Source organism: Lissotriton vulgaris, chromosome 10 (genome assembly GCF_964263255.1).
Source record: "Lissotriton vulgaris chromosome 10, aLisVul1.2, whole genome shotgun sequence".
NCBI classification, from domain to species: domain Eukaryota; kingdom Metazoa; phylum Chordata; class Amphibia; order Caudata; family Salamandridae; genus Lissotriton; species Lissotriton vulgaris.
In genome coordinates, this window is record NC_141698.1 from 611,102,224 (window position 1) to 611,120,392 (window position 18,169).

Here is an 18,169-nt window from a genome sequence, read left to right on the forward strand (position 1 = left end):
AAGGTATAAAGTGGCTGCGGTGCCAAACGCGTAGTGTGATCACAGAGTACATGCGCCACCCTGCCGCACATTTGTCTGAAAGCTTTCTGCTACTAGAGGCCAGTCGGCGCATTTATAGTCTATGAAATGTTTTTTTCCTAACTTCCAAAATGTGATTTTCACACGTGTCTGCAGGAAAATCTGTGCTAAAAATTTGAGATAGAGCTTGAATAGTGGTGCTAGGACTCTGTTAATGTACATACCCAGTCCTCACGGGATTAATGGGTGGCTCTGTCTTTTTGAACATTGATTAGCCCAACACTAGTCTGCAAGGGCCCTTTTTATAATTAAAAAGGTGTTGTGTTGTAGGTATATGTCTAGCTTAAATTATGTGTATTAGTATTCATTAGTCCTTGTATTTATTAGTTTTTGTATATATCAGTTTTCTGAATCACTCACTAATGTCTGAAATAGAAACCCTAACCTATACCGACGATTACATTGCTAAAATAGCTGGTGGTCCATCCTTATTGGGCCCACAGAATCCCAATATCCATCTGAACACCCAACAATCTGCGGCACGTAACACTTTAGAGAGACTACATAAAAAATTAATTAGGACTGAGTTACATGCAAAATTCCTAACTGACTGCCTGAGTAATAATATTATACCGATTGGATTGCAAGTCCGGAACATTCCGGCTATCTTCGTGGATGACGAAGATTATAAAGTGGGCTTCAGTTTCGTAGGTAACAAATTTTCCAGGAGCTGGATGGTCCTAAGTATAGAAACGGCACTTAAACATATAGAAAAATTAAAACTTGAAATCTCTGAAATAGAGAAACAAATTCGTGAAGACACAACATCCAATGATACGAATGATTTCTTAAAGAAATTGGATGCCATAATTACCGATTTCCAGAGAAATAACATCCTTAAAAAAACTACAAAAGGACTTAAAGAACTACAGTAGAGAGCGTACATATCCCTATCTAAAGAAAGATTTCTTTCAACAAACTGGAAATCAATCCAATTGGGCACCCAAACATATAACATTCTCAGAGACTGGTTCGTCAAGTTCTGACGACAGTCAAAATCGGGGGGGGGGGGGGTGGCTCGAACTATAGAGGAGGCAGAGGACATAATACATCGTCTCCTTTTTTAGCCAGGGGCCAGCAACAACAGAGAGGACGCTCACGAAACACCAGGAGAGGCTGGTACAGAAATCAGTACACACCGGGGTTTCGACAAACACGGAACAACTTCTATGAATGGTAGAACCCAGTAGTTCAGCAACCATGGAAAATGATCCCAATCTGACAGTTGTACCAATTTTTAATTTGTCATCCCACATTCTTGGTTCTAAAGAAATGGAGGTATTAAGTCACAGATTTTCCTTTGTTCCAACTAGTAGAAATGATGTTTTCATGACTTATGTGGAGCTTTATAAATTCTTTATAAGTGTACGTTTAAAATACTTTTTTGCCAATAATTCAACCACGCAGACAATAAACATCAGTGGTTTTAAATGTCCCTCAACTTTTTATCCACCATCCAATCTGATGCCGAAAGACCTGATCACATTTGAAAACGTTGTGTTGAATGAAATTCAACAACTTTTTCAGGACGGAAAGTGTGTAAGGTTTAACTTCTCGAAGGAGGATAAACTTGTCCTCCAAATTTTGTCTAAACAGGATGACTTAATCGTAAAACCGGCAGACAAAGGCGGTGGCATTATTGTGCAAAATAAAACTGACTAGGACAGCGAAGTCCTACGACAATTAAGTAATCCGGCTCACTATAAAAAGCTGAGGGGTGATCCGACAGCAAGAATACGGAAAGAGATTCTGATTTTAACAACTAAAGGTCTAGATGGCCAGTGGTTGAGTAAAAAAGAATTTGATTACATGAATAAAAGTGACTATACGATTCCAGCATTCTACACATTGCCAAAAATCCATAAGCATAGGGAGTGCCCGCCAGGGAGACCCATCGTGGCTGGTTGTCAATCTATCCTACAACCACTAGCGGAATATGTCGATCATTTTCTAAAACCCTTTGTCCCCCTTACTAAGGCTTACACCCAGAATAGTAGGGATGTCATTGTCAAACTAGAAGGACAAACGTTTGACCCAGAGTTAGAGATTCTAGTCACGATGGATATCGACAATCTCTACACTAGTATTCCACAGACTGATGCCCTAGCAATAATTGGTGATATCTTGGAAACAAGGACACGCCCACATCAGGTCCCTACGGACTTTATAGTACAATGTGCTAGGATTGCCCTTAATGAAAATTATTTCATATTTGGAACAGATTTTTATGGTCCGTTGAAAGGAGTGGCCATGGGCGCGATTTTCGCGCCAGAGATAGCGAATCTTTAAGTGGCCGCTTTCGAGGACAAAGTGGTATATAACAATAATCCCTTCTGTGTACATTTACAACACTATCTAAGGTACATCGACGATGTTTGTCTTATTTGGAAAGGCACGGATGATGAATTGCAAAATTTCTATGAGTGGTTAAATCAACAAGATACAAATCTACATTTCTCAATTGAAAGGAATAAAAATGCAATCAGCTTTTTAGATCTTTCAATCTATAATGACCACAATACCCTATTGATGCGTCTATATACTAAGCCAACATCAAGGAATACCCTTTTAAAGTATGACAGTCACCACCCTCGGAGCCTACGGGATAACCTCCCTTTTGGGCAGTTCTTGCGTCTTCGACGCAACTGCACCAGGAGGGAGGATTATTTCCGTGAAGCAAATGTTTTACTATCAAAACTTGTGATGCGTTCATACCCCCGTAGATTGGTGAAGAAGACCATGAAACGCGCATGGTATTATGACTGTGAGGCGTTATTAATAAAAAAAGTAAATTTGGATACAGATGACGTCAACACTAAGCCTGTGACGTGTGTGATGACGTTAGGTTCTGAGTCTAACCAGATCAAATCGATTATAAAGAATAATTGGCATTTGATCAAGAAAACAACCTCATTTGATGCAACCACGCTTTGCATTCAAAAGAGGCAAAAATCTAAGAGATTACTTGGTAAAAGCCTATATAGAACCACGTCCTATCACATTACAATCACAATGGGGTCTAGCTCCCATCACTGGACATTATCCGTGTGGAAATTGTGTGGCATGTGAAACAACAAAGGAAGTGAAGAGTTGTAATCTAAATGGTAAGGAAGTCAAAATGTTGCACCACTCAAATTGTAATACAAAAAACGTCATCTATTGTATCCAATGCCCTTGTTTGTTATTATATATAGGGAAGACCACACAAGAAGTTAAGAAACGTGTACTTCAACATCAGTCGCATATTAGGCGTAACGTTATGACTGCTCCACTTGTTGAACATTATCATCAGAAGTTACATCTGCCCAATGAAATGTTGTGGTTTGTCATTGAGGTCATCAAATGTACTAAAAGATACCACAATGTAAATAGTCTACACACCCTGAGGAAAAACAAATGGATTTGGACGTGTAATACTGTGGAAAATGGGCTAAATTCAATTGTTAAATGGCACACTGTTGCAACATTGTAATTCTGATTATGTATATCTATATTTCATCCGTATGAATACTTATTGATCCATTCTGACTGGTGGACTGGTCATGTTCAGAAACCTATTCCAAGATGGCCGCTATCTATGCTATACTTGGTTTAACAGTCAGGTTGAACTATGTGAATATGTGAGTAGAGTTATTTACCCTCTCTGTCTTGACGAGTCGCCGATTGTTCTGGCATTGCAATATAATATCTCATTAGAATTTCCCCCTTTTTTGGGGGGGCGACGATTTAGTGGCGCATTGATCGGTTAGGTTGAACCACGAATATATGTTTAGAGAGTCACTGAGCTATTTGGCTGGAATTATTTGTCTTAATAAAGCTACCTATCGATTTGGTACTGTAATATCTTATCCGATTTTTGTGGTCTATGATTATTCAGAAGCGCTTTCAGAAACGGAACACGAGTGACGTTACACGTCATCACGTTACACAGAGCAAAGGTTAAATATACGGAAGTGCCGTAGCCGGCGGTCCCGTATTATTGAGGCGCGAGGAAGTTTAATCTTGAAGATCCTGACCATAAAGTGAGTACGCTCTTCGTTTTATCTAAGAAGTCGCTATGGTTTACATTTTTTTGACCCTAGTCACAACATAATAGTAACAAGTGTCTCTCTCCATTTGTAGGTGAATAATAGCACACCGTTTAATTCGGTTGTAAGTATCATGTCCATTACACATCTTGGTGTGGTGGGGGTTGATGGATGATTCGTTTTGTCTTTTCAACTTACATTGGATTGGCCCTGTTTATGTATTATTACAGTTATCTCCCGACCTATTGGCAGGACTTATTCGGACAGTTTGTGATTATAGTGCCTGCATCAGCCTTCATTTAACGTACTTGATGTAGCCAGACGAATTAGTATAATAACATGTCGGTCTTTGGTTTCTAGGTTTTGGGAAGATTATTGCCCAGTAAAACCTTGCAATCACCGGCTGGTGGTGCTTGGTAAGACTTTATTTATGTTTTGAAGCTTTAGGAGCACTTTTTTGACTGATTAGAATATGTTAGGTTACACTAGGGTAGCATGTCTCTTAAGGGTTCGGTTTGATTTTTGAGCACTTTGGTGATGGCTTTTGAACACGTTAAGCTACACTATGGTAGCATGTCTCTGTTTGGTTTTCCTTTTGGTGAGAAGATGATACCTGGTATGCAAGGTGTTTTTTTATATGTATGTATTTATATTTATTTGTAGATATAATTGTGCAACTGGTCCTGAGGATGGTCCTATGGAATTAATTAACCGATGAAGGACCGAAACGTCGACGCTTAACACCATCTTGCTGATATTGATATCATTTTTTATGTCAAGGAAGAATGTATTATCATGAGAAATTCTCTCATACATGGTATTTGGTTTTATCCATGTGTTTAGCATGAGGTGTTGTATACTACGAAAAATCATCAACTGCTGTAGTATTTATTGTTGCCAAGTCTAAATTTTGATGAAAAAATATTCTAACAAATTAAGTTGTTGGAAATAAAGAACAGTAAGAAACTGTATCTACCTTGCCTCGGATGAATGATTGATCACTTACAGTGACAGTATTAATTAATGCATTCGGAGACCGTAAGCAGTGGTTTATCTTTTAATTACATTTTATTGTGGTAATAAAATGTAATTTAAACTATGCACGGTAGTAATCTATGAAATTTCATTTGCGTTAGCCTGCCTGTCCCGTGTCGTCCGTCCGAACAGGAAGGAGCCACAGGCAGCCTCCCTTCTCTTAGCCAATCACATAGCTGCAATGGCAGCGCTGTGATTGGCTGGGACGCCGACACCACAGGCTTCTATGGGGAGCCCATTTTCTCTATGTAGGCTGCATGCAGCCTACATAGAGAAAACGCAGAGTTCGTATGACTGGTTTGGTCAGCCCTGGAGCTGACCAAACGGCGCACTCGGAGTAGGCAAGCCACTCCTCCCCTGGACTCTTGTGGGACTGCCTGCCCCAACCAGGCATACCCTTCTGCTTTGGTATTTTAAAATACCATTTAATATTTCTGCTTCTTGCACTGCGAGAAAGCAGTGGAGCAAACACTCCTCCACGCACATGGAGGAGCAGCTCCTGCATGATCTTCACCCTGCCCTAGCCCTTATAAACAGCGATGTCCCATCTGTTAAAGGGAAACTCCTACCCGTGCTCTTATCTGTGGACGATTCAGTCTTAATGGCTCCGACTCAGTGCATTACACCTCCTAGTATCTGCATTCATTGCTTTTATTTCTAAACTAGACCTTCAAACTAATTTTACAAAATCACAGATCATGGCATGCGGCCCACACTGCATTAAACTACTAGTGTTAAGACTTGTCCATATCTAGGAGTCATGTTCTCTGCCTCTGGAGCTTGGCCACCTAGTAGTGCACACTGTAGAATGTTATTTTCCAAAGCAATCTGTTCACTATTGTCCCTTCCTCAACCCTGTGGCAGGGGCCAACTGAAAGCTGTTGCAAATCTATAATTTACAAAAACAATAGAGGAGTATCCCCTCGTGGGCAGAGAGATAATTCTCTGGACATAGGCTTAAGTGCTCTAGTCAGCACAATATGCCCCAACCTGTTAGCGGATAATGCATATCCTTATAGAAGACCCCTCACTCACCAACCTAGTTGGTGACATGCTTCATCATCGGGGTCCCACCCCATAGGCCGAGTGCCTACAGGGTGTGCTGCGACACCTGACTACAGTGGAGCTGGTTAGTATTTTCTTTTATGTGTGCATAACGATCAAAAAAGTGAGTTTAAAAAGGGCCAAAACTACTCACTGCAAGTATTTATTCTTGAGTGCTTGAACCCTTGTTAAAAATGTGTGGCACCTGTGCCTAATTAGGTAGGCTTTGGTGTCAAAAGTAGTGTTTTAAAAAATAGCAAAGTGTGCTATGTGAGATGTGATATTTACAACGCTATTAATTAAAAAGGTCTACATGTTTCAACCATTGTATATATTCATTGGTTTTCGTCAGGACCGTGTTATATTGAACTGGGTGGTCCGCACACGCTAAGGTGCGTCCTGCCCTAGTCCAAGTTAGAGTTCACAAATTGCGAACTCGTGTAAAATAGTGCGTTTTTCTTTTTGAAGGAAACAGGAAAACAAAAGACAGGAAGGGGTCACATACCGGGGTAGACAATACACATGTACTACATTTAACACATATATTACTAGTCTTTACCCCATTCAAATCAATAGATGGGGTCATGCCAGCGTTTAGAATCAAACAATAGGATCCATCTATTGCGGTCACGCAACAGTGCTTCAGTGTTTTTACCGGACTGTGCCTTTCAGTAGAGAACCAGCGCCAAAAAATGAGGTGTCGCACTGGTTTTGGCGTCTGGGAATATAGTGTAAAAAAGGGGGCGTACTATGGGAGAGTGATCTTACTGGTGCTGCGATGTGGACGGCTGCAAAGGTTGTGAGCAGTCGTGACGTCGCTATCGTGAATCGCGACTTGTTTTTAGCTTTTAGCTTACGCTTTGTTGCGGCACTACCGCTTCATGGGCACCAGCGTTTCCAAGACGGCACGAGTCCGTCTCCTGTAAAATGATAAAGAATAGATGCCAAGTGTAAGCTTACTAGCTGCTCGGGTCGGGCGATTAGGTATAGCCTGCGGGATCGTGTGGTAAATCGTTTCCGCATTCATGTCAGCCCAATGGTACTTAATTGCAGCTTCTGATCATCAGGCAGAAAACCTACTTGGTTCCGGCTGGAGGTGCCCCGAGGAATGACCGGGTTATTCGTGGTTGCCGGTAAAGTAAACCCGTAGCATTTCCTGGTTGGGCGTGGCCTCGTCACGTGGTCTCAGCACGTGAGTCGTTACGGGCCAATCGGATCATTTGGAGGTGAAAGGTAGGCGGTGTAATCCGGCCCCGGAAGCCGGTTCCAGGACTGTTTACGTTGCCATGGAGATTGCGCTGGCTTTTTATTTTCTATTTTTAAATGTATAGAGCCCTACCATACGAGTTCTCAATATTGGTGGGAATTTACTAGGACAGAGGACAGAATCGGGATTGACAACCGCAGGGATTGGTTGCGCAATATTTGCTGATTAATCAGAGGATAGTGCAAATAGCAGTTAAGGATAGCTGCTTAGTTTTACTGTACATATGGCTAATGAGGACAGGTCTTAAGTCATTACGCTGTTCCACAGGATATTATCATTCAAGCCTGACTTGTGGGTGGAGAGTCTATAAACCCACCTCTGTTCTTTTTCGAATAATCGTTGAGTCAGGTTGGCTCCTGGTTTGACTTGTTCAATAATTGTCCGTTGAAGGTCATCTGGTGTGTGACCTGCGGACAAAAAATGCTCAGTGAGTCTGGTATTGGTCTTTTTGCATCTGATAGTGCTTCTGTGCTCTCCAATCCATAACTTGATCTTCCTACTCGTCATTCCTACGTAATGTAGGTCACACTGGCATGTAAGTCTGTAGATGACATTTTCACTATTGCAATTTGTCTGCCCTCTGATTGTCCAGATCTTATTTGGTTCCAACTGTAATGTTTTGGTATTCTTGGTGTACGGGCAAACGCTGCAACTTCCACATTTATAGTGGCCTATCACCTTCGGTAAACCCCATAGGTTGGTTTGTGTTTCTTTTTCTGGGGCCACCTTTATTGGTCTTGTATTGACTACTGCGTCTTTTATGCTCCGTGCTTTTTTAAATGAGAATAGGGGTTTCTCCCATCTCAGATTGCCTGTATTCAGAATATTCCAGTGTTCTTTTATTATTCTGGAGACATCATTGGAAATGGTGTTGTAAGTAGTAACACATGTCAAGGGGATTTCTTCCACTGTTTTGTTTGTATGTTCCAATAGAGCTGCATGCGGTTGATTCCGCGCTCGCTTTTGGCTTTTTTGAAGAATTCTGTTCGGATATCCCCAGTTACACAATTTTTGAGTGAGATCCTGGGCTTGTTTCTTATAGTCTCCCAACTCACTGCAATTTCTGCGTATCCTTAGGTATTGCCCGTAGGGTAAATTCTCACGTAACTGTCTGGGGTGGAAGCTTTCAAATCGCAGTAGATTGTTTTTGAGGTTGGCTTGTAGTGGGTGACGGTTGTCAGTTTTCCTTCCTTTTTTGTGATCGTTACATCTAAAAAAAACAATGTATCTGGGTTTTTTTCATAGGTGAACCTTAGGTGGTCATCACAGGTGTTGATCCAGTTGAAGGAGGTTAGGGAATCTTCGGTGCCTTTCCATATGGTCAGCACATCATCGATGTACCTACGCCATAATAGGATATTGGAGCTGTGGGGGTTGGTATCACTGAGGATATATTTTTCCTCAAAGTCATATACGTATAATCCCGCTATGCTAGGCGCAAAAGAGCTGCACATGGTTGTGCCACCCGTCTGTAGAAATATCTGGTCTTCAAACTCAAAATAATTTCTTTTGAGTGCCAGTCTGGCACATTCCAAGATGAATTGCCTGGGGGTTCTGGATGTTCACTCTTCCTTTTCTAGCGCTCGTCCTAATACATCCAGTGTGGCATCCTGGGGGATGCTGGTGTGCAGGCTCTCAATGTCAAAACTCACCAGGATTGTGTCATTGTCCACGGTGAGTTGGTCCAGGATTTGTAATAGACTTTTGGTGTCTTGGAGGTACGTGCTGGTTTTTTGCACCATAGTCTTGAAGAACACGTCGCAAAATTGCGAAAGTGGTTCCAGAGCCGACCCTAGTCCAGAGACAATAGGCCTCCCAGGGAGTGGTGTCTTGTTTTTATGTATTTTGGGGAGTGCATAGAAGTAGGGGATTCTCCCCTCACTTCTACAAAGGAAATCTGCCTCTTGTTTTGATATGAATCCCTCTGTCTCACCGTGTTCCACTAGTGATTTTATTTCACTTTTCAGGTCTTCTGTTGGGTCCATTGGTAATCTGCGATAGCTGTTTTGGTCTGCTAGAAGTCGGAGACATTCATTTTGGTAAGCTGTGCGATCTTGCACAACAATGCCTCCGCCTTTATCTGCAGGCTTAATGACAATGGTATCACAATTTCGCAAATTTTCAAGGGCAATTCTTTCTTGATTAGTCAGGTTCATGAATGGTTTCTTGGGATTCGTATTCTCAACATCGTTGAAGACAGCTTGCTCGAAAGTGGAGATCTCCACAGGAATCAGGTGTGGTGGTGGGGTAAACGTGGATTTGTTCCCAAGTCCTGTTTCATTTGTATCCAGGTTTTCTTCTGTGTTAGATCTTTTTTCAAAGCATGCTTTCAGTCGCAATTTACGAAAGAAAGATGAGAGTTCGCAGTGAAGTCTAAACTTATCCAGGTTCGCTGTGGGTACAAAGCCTAAGCCCTTATTTGGAACTGATCCCTCGGCTATGCTCAAGGGTCTGCTTGAGAGATTTGTTATTAGGTTCTCCGATTGCTCGGCCCCGCTTGCTGAGGGTTGTGCCTGTTCTGGTTCGCACTCGGATCTTCCGGTGCCCAGTGCACTTGACCCCCCTGATTCTGGTTTTTTCTTCTTCCCCGTCCTCTTCCGCCCCGGTACAAAAAAAACGGTCTATAGGGATTAGGTTGAAAGAATGGTTGCTGGAAGGGTGGTTGCCAACCATACATCGCAATATTTTGTGGGTGGTAGTAAGGGTCAGGAAGCCCTTGCATTGGCATTGGATTAAAGGATGGCCAATTTCCATGTCCTCTACCACGCCCTCTCCCTCTTTGTTTTGTACTTCCTCCACTTGAGTTTCCACTGGAGTTAGATGTATTGCTTGATGCATTACTGGAGGCATCTGAGTTGTCTTCTCCTTTAGATGGTGGTACGTACTCTGGATCTGAGTATGGATATGCTTTGGTCATTGAGAATCTTTTCAAGTCCTTCTGGAACTTCTGCACTTTCTGTTGTGTCAGATTATCTTTATAATCTGTCATCTCCTTTATTTAGTTCATCAAGCTTCTTCTTGAAACCTGTGATGGTAGTCTTCATATTCCCTTCTGCCACCTGGATCTCTACCTGGATTTTCTCTGAGAGTCTTAGGGCTGTTTTTAGGATCAAGACTATCCAGTCATGCGTGCAATGCCACGCTAGGGCTTGCCAGTCTTTTCGGAATATTTCATCCTCAAGGAAGATGCGAGGTGCATTGGAAACTAGTAGCCCCTTGGCTGCCATGTTGTTGTTCAGATATTGCTTAAGTATCGTCCCGTGTATAATAGTCCTGATTCTGTTCCTCTTAAGTTCTGTTAGATTTTCCCAATCTTTCGTTGTGGAAATGCTCTGTGCTATGTTTGCGTCCACAAACACCGATAGATCACTCATTATCTCCTCTATCTCAGCAGAGGTGTAGGAGAGGCCCTGGTTTTCGGCCATATTTACAATGGACTAAATACTTGCAGTGAGTAGTTTTGGCCCTTTTTAAACTCACTTTTTTGATCGTTATGCACACATAAAAGAAAATACTAACCAGCTCCACTGTAGTCAGGTGTCGCAGCACACCCTGTAGGCACTCGGCCTATGGGGTGGGACCCCGATGATGAAGCATGTCACCAACTAGGTTGGTGAGTGATGGGTCTTCTATAAGGATATGCATTATCCGCTAACAGGTTGGGGCATATTGTGCTGACTAGAGCACTTAAGCCTATGTCCAGAGAATTATCTCTCTGCCCACGAGGGGATACTTCTCTATTGTTTTTGTAATTAATCTCTGGGACCAGGAGTTCCCACCTCACATAAGTACTTGTAAATTTCCCTCACTCTCTTTTGTTATTTAAGCAAATCTATAAATCTCAATGTTTCTCAACTGCCACTTACGGTTACGCAATCGGGGGGGAGGGGGGGAATAGGGGTCGCAAACTGCAAAACCCTAAATTTAGAAGAAAAAAGGTTTTGCTGGCGACTACTCAGAGTACTGATGTCCTCCCCTATATTACCTGTCATAAAGAGATAAGTTAGTTATATATAACCAACTTTATTCGAGTGAGGCAGTTATTATTCTGGCTATGGATTTGGAGCAACGGCCGCCTCTCTAGTGAGAACGGCCTCCGAATTCTGTGTCTGGCATATATTAAATCTGAATTTGGAAAAATTGGTATGGAGAGGGTCTTTACAGAGAAAGAACTGTCATTCTTTTAATAGAAAGTAAATAGCCTTAGCTTTTTATTATCTAGTGCAGGAAAGTCTCATTCAAAACACAGTAGGGAAACTAATGATAACCGCATATTTGTCCTTGAGTACCTAGCCGTCATCCCCAGTCTATTTAGAGCAGCCTAGTGGGAGATGTGAGCGCTTTGTTATTTAGGTTTCGAACCGACACTTAAGTACTTACTGTGCTTTACTCTTGGGCACCAACTGAACCTTGGTGCTATTCCTTGCCCATGTAATAGTAAGTCAGGCCAAACTATGACATATTTTTTTATTGTCTTGTACATTTTATGAATTGTAGAGTAGGCTATTTTTTATTCCACTTTTTAAAAGGAAAATACCATGATATTCGGCAGTGCAGAGCTATGTTTTTATCTATTATCCAATTGTCTGACAGTGAAACATGTTTATACATGGGCTCATTCTTAAGCCATGCTGTGAGGTCACGTGGCACTTCATTACTTTAACAATCTGCTGCCAACTTGAAGTATTATTTAGCGATCTTTTTACTATATAGTGTGGTTTATAGACTTGCTTTTATCCGGTATATAAAAGTTTGACAGTGAAACATGTTTTTAAGTAGGTTAATCTTAAGACTGTGAAGGCATGTGGCACTTTAGTTTTAATAATTTGCTGCCATCTATAATTCTTTCTTGAAATATTCACTTATGCCTTTAACTGGATGCAATGTTAATTGTTATATGCATGTTACTTTATTCAGAAGGTTTTTCCTTCCATAAAAGTATCAACCAAATTGAAGTACAGAAGTTGTGTTTACTTAGGAAGGAATCTTAAGCTTTTAGATTACCTTTTGTCCTAAATTGATGCAGAAACTTGAATGGCTAAATTGAGAGAAGTTACTTCTATAAACAACAAAGGCCACACAAAGCAGTCACTTATGTGTTCATTCAGTTATTCATAGAAATTAATACAGCAATATTATAATTTGGAGTAGTTCGCACTTAGGCCCCTGTAACTTTTTATCCACAGAAGATATCCACTCCAAATTTGCGTCCCTTTCTTGAGGATTCTAAGGGTACCAAGGCTTTGTGAATTCCCCAGAAACTAGCCAAAGTACTGCCAAATTTTGTTTTATTTTGAAAAAATGGGAAAAAGTGCTGCAGAAGAAAGCGTCTGTTTTTTTCCCCCCTTCAAATGGCATCAACAAAGGGTTTGTGGTGCTGAATTCACCATTGTTCAGCTTTCTGGGACTGGCAGACTTTTGTCAAAAAAACAAAATGTTCCACACAGTTTTGGCATTTTACTGGGACATAGCCTTATTTTTGCTATTTTTTGTGTTTTTAACCTACTTCCAGTTAGTGGTAGAAATGGGTGTCAAAGCAATAATGGATCCTGGAACGCTCTACACTTTTGAAAAATAGACACAATTCTGAATTCAGCAAGGGGTCATTTTTGTAGAAACTAACCGTTTAAACTAAAAATTGCAATTAAGTTGAAAAAACAGCCCCTTGTGCTAATGTTTTCACCTGTAACTTCTTTTATGTATGACAGATTTTTTTTTTAAAGCAATGTACAGTTACATCCACGGAACCTTTCTGGTTGTGGGGATATATAGGACTTGTAGGTTCGCGAGGAACCCAGAGCCAATAACTGAGCTGCATCTTGGAATGTTTTTTCATTGTGTACCGTGCATATAGCAATTCATTTGGTAAAATATAAAGAATGAAAAATAGGTACCAAGGAAACCTATATATTTCCGAAATGGAAACCAAATATAGAGTTTAGAAGCAATGGTTATTAGCACATCTGAAATTCGGGTACCCATACAAGCATGTGAACTAGAGGCCATTTTTCAGAGTGGCTTTTTTTTAATACAAATTCTTACATTTGGAAAGCAGAAATGCAAAGAAAATCAATTTGTAATAACACGTGTTCTACTATTCTGTGTTCCCCTTAGTCTCCTGATAAAAATGCTACCTCACTTGTGCGGGTAGGCCTAATGCCTGCAACAGGAAACGGCCCAACACGCAACATGGACCCATCACATTTTTACTTGTGAAAACTGACCTTTTTTGCAAATTACCTAGCTGTGGATTTCGAACTCTAGCTCTGCCGGCACCTATGGAAACCTAAAAAACCTGTATATTTTGGAAAACCCATCACCGCTATTTCTTTCCCTGGAGCATAGATCTCAGAAAATCGATCTACAGAGTGATCAATGACAGGCCAGAACTGGTGGTGAGATGTGAGATTGCCCGAGATGGTTTATCTCTAGACAGAGCTAGCAGTATTCCGTGGTTATGGGATGTAAAGGTTTGAACTAACACTTGGACGCCCCGAGATCTGAGTCCACAGAAATCTTAGGAAAGGGGATTTACCTTGGGTTAAACATTTTTTGAATATGTAGCATATGAAAAGAGAGGCAAAGCAATTGGTGAAACCCAAAGTATGAGCATACCTTCTGCTGAAAACATCCTTAACAGAACCTTATCTAAGTTCAGCTACAAACCCCTATCACCTCTTTCTTTAACTAGGTTTTTATTTAATCTTTTGCACTGTATATTGGCTGAACCACTGGGATAGTGTAAAGTGAAAGATATTGCCCCTGTTCGTGTGATCATTTTTCTACACTTGCACTTCATTATGTTTTGCGATGACTCATGATCTTTGTAAATGTTTAGTGCCTATTTTAAAGGAAAAAGGTTTTATTCAGGTAAGGCCTGCCCTAGTCTACTTACCGATGTTGAACAATACGTGGGAGAGCTTTAATATTGCTAGTTTTTTTGGTCTCAGCCGTTAGCGAAAGGAAAAGAAATGCCATTGTGTTATGAAATGTTGTCGTTTTTTTACCACCATTATAACCTGCGTTTCAAACCTGATGTCTTTTTCTTATAGAATTGTATCCTTTTTTATGAACTCTGTGATTAAATGTTAGAATGACTGTCCACTGTACCTTAGCATAGTTTTTATCCATTTTTGTATATACTTATCTAAAATCAACAAAAAGGCAAAAGACTATATTTTTTGCTGAAATTGCTATGGCGTCTAGGACTATCTTTGTCTTTTGTATAGGATTTATTGTTTAAGATGTTTATAGTGTACTTTTATGTTTTTGGTTATGACTGACAGTGCGAATCTTAAAAAGACAGTTCCAATCAGGATGATCTTGTGGTAATGCTAAACCATTATCCACAAAATGCAGCTTCCGAAGCGGAAGCACATAGCGATCACAACTCATGATTGCCGGAAATATAGCAGTTGCCAACAAGGGACAAGTAGACCAATATGAAAACAGAATACAAAATGCTCCCCTTTGGAAAATTGGAAGATTTTCCTTGTCCAAGGGATCACACCCTTGCACTTTAAACCAATAACCCTGAGGCTAGTTGGGTTTCCTGTCCCTTCCGGGGTAGGAATGGCCAAAATGGGGCAATCTGTGTCTGGGGAGGGTGGCAGAAACCAGCAGAGCAAACATTACCCCCTTTGGAAGTGACCCTTGCCCAATGGGCTGCTTCCATCTACAAAAAAATGAATCCCTGGTGCCTAGTGGGAATTTCTACCACCTGAAAAGAATTGCTCCCCTTTGGAAGTCACCATTACCCAACGATGTTGCTTTCATCTGTAGGAGGTCGGGCGGCAGTGGAAACTCTTCCGCTGCCATCCCTGCTTGGGGATGTAGCTGGCCTGCCCATGGACGGTGGGGAGCGTCCACGCATCCCCCATGGGTGGGTGCTACGACGGAACAGTTCCGTCATGAGCCACACGGTGGGCGTATGCTCTTGACGGAACTGTTCTGTCATGAGCATAAAAGGGGGTTGAGACACTGGTTAGCAATCAATGTGGCCTTTTATAGCTTTTCTAGAAGTTCCTCCTGCTTTTTACCCTCCCAGGCTGTTTCTCTTAAAATATATTGATCTCCTAAGCTACCCAATTACATATAATGTTTGAAATTCAAACAGTAAGTTCACTAGATTAATACAATGTATTTGATGATAACAGTTAAGACTATCTGTGCCTCTTCTGTTTGTTTGTTTAGGTAGATGTCCCCACTAGGTACAGCACACAAAGTTAAGCTCCTTTGTTCATATGCATTAGAGATGGGCGAGCCACTGATGGCTCACCCAGATGCACTGCCCTGTTTTCTGGGACCCTCCAAGCAACAGCAAGGTCTAGCTTCTTTCTAGCGTGCATTCATCTCTGGTATTATTGCATCAATCTCTATGTCCCACTGGGTGCTGCAGAGGAGGGACTGTCCAGCACTGATAGCTATTTGTGTTTCCCCAGTTAAAATGCAAAATGCCAGACTTTGGCCAGACCCTCCTCTCCTACACTAATTGGGGCTTGGAGAATGATGTGGTGACCCAAGGGAATGTTGTGGAGGCTTCAAAAAGGAAGGGCTTTGGTCATTGTGTAGTCTGGACCCTTCCTAGAGGCATTCCTATTGGACCTTTGAGCACAGAACAATGTGGAGAAACCAAGTGAGCAGAGATTGGCAGATGAAGTAGTGGGGCATCAGGAGTAAGAACTGAAGAGAGTAATTGAGGTGGCATAGACAGAGATGAGGAAGTGAAGGAGTGAAAAGAGTAGAGCCATAAAGACTGGAGAAAGTAAGAGTGTAAGGGAGAAAGAAATGGAGTGGAGAGAGTGAGGGAAAGAAAAGCTAGCTTATAGGGAGAGTGAGTATAATTACCTAATATGTTGACTGCACAACTTGTGTATTGGCTGTTGGAGCCAAGAGACTCATGTCTTGGCTCTGGCTTATCACTTCCTGAGAACTGTGACACCTCTAATTAAAATAGAAGCATATTTGCCCCTTGTGTTTAATATGGGAAACAGGAAAAAATTAATTAATTAAAGACACTAGCAGGTTTTAATCTTCGATTTTATTTTGTAAAAATGTTTTCCCCTCTTTCTAGGACGTGGAAACCAACTCTCCGGCCTATCTAGCTGGTCTTCAACCCCATACTGACTACATTGTCGGGTCAGATCAGATACTTCAAGGGGTAGGATTTTTATATATATATATTTATTTTTTTACCATGTATGTTATTGACTGTATTTGTATTGCACTGATATTATCAATGTATGTGTGCATCTGTTTCACTTGATGTCATGAGATCAAAGCTTTCTTTTAGGTTACTAAATTATTTAGCCTAACCTACCTCCCTTCATTTGTGTTTTTTACTAGCTAGTTGACCTTTATTTAATTGAACAGGTAAACCAATCTAATTCCTAATCTTTTTCAGTCTGAAGATTTCTATGCGTTAATCGAATCCCATGAAGGGAAGCCTTTGAAGCTTATGGTTTATAATACAGAGACTGATTCCTGCCGTGATGTCATTGTGACACCCAATGGAGCCTGGGGTGGTGAAGGAAGGTACTGAGTAAATTCTTCTTTTTCAATAGGTTCTACAGTGAGCACTGTAATCTTTGTGCCATTTAATGGTTTTTAACTCCTTGCTTTCAGAGTCCAAGCATCTACATTTGTAGTTGTTCTACAGGCTTGAATTTACAAAACATTTTGAAGAATGTAAAGTAGTACTCCAGTAACACTTCTTAATGCCAAATTCAATTCACATGCCTATGGGTGGAGATTAACCCATCCGCTTGTCGTTTGTGGGCTGAGATCTCTGCACGCAGAAATATACTAGTTTAGGTTGGGAAGTGGTTGTGGGGGGGAGGATTAATTACTCAAATGGGTAAGGGTTCTGGGAAAATTGAAGGGGTTGAGAGGGACTAGTCTAGTACAAAACACATAACCACAAAAGAGTAAGACCCTTGTAGTTCACAAAATATTTTCTTAGTTACTACTGCAATAATAGTGTTAAAACTGGCTCAAATGCACTCAAGGCTAGCCTTGGAGTAAGTCTTTCGCTACACATGACAACACTCCCATTGAAATTGATGGAGGCAGGGACTTAAACTAACGCCTCATAGGAAATAAAATGAACCAACTTCTATGTTGAAATCGTATATACTTCCATACACAGATGCTCACTCTATCCTTCCAGTAGCCCTTTCAGGACCGGTGCAGTTACGCAGCAGTAAGCACCTGTTACGACATGGAGTCCATTTCATTATTTGAGTGCTTTGTCAATCCGTGATAACCTGCCGGTTAACCCCCAGTCTCCATCTGCTCTACCTAGAACACTGCTCACCAGGAGACCACAAACATTCCTGTCATGAGTTGTCCACGCACTCACGTGAAGGGCTAAGCATATTAGAACCACAACACAACCCCCTTACATAACAATGTGATTAATCTAATAATGCAATATAAGAATACAGTGACATAAAAATACCAGGTATACATTTGTACCTGTATATCAACTCATGCCAATCTGTGATTTTCTGTGTGTGCATCCATGTCAAAGCAGTACCATTTCTAGACCTGTTCATTTCCCATAGTTAAGGTGGATTGTCAACTACAATTTATAAAAAATATTTAACAAGCCACAGATCGCAACAGTCTCCTACTCTATGGTAGTCCTCATCCTAAAGCACTTGGGCATAATCTGCCTTTCGATCAGTTTCTTTGTCTAAGACGCAACAGCGATGCC

The 18,169-nt window shown here is 41.1% G+C and overlaps 1 protein-coding gene across 1 annotated transcript in view; it reads left to right on the plus strand.

The window, feature by feature from the left end:
• Window positions 1–18,169, plus strand: part of GORASP1 (golgi reassembly stacking protein 1) — a 234,994-nt gene that overhangs the window by 97,591 nt on the left and 119,234 nt on the right. Inside the window, exons 4-5 of the mRNA XM_086941451.1 lie at window positions 16,526–16,612; window positions 16,856–16,986. Of these exons, the coding sequence (XP_086797577.1) occupies window positions 16,526–16,612; window positions 16,856–16,986 (218 nt within the window). The remainder of the gene's footprint in view (window positions 1–16,525; window positions 16,613–16,855; window positions 16,987–18,169) is intronic.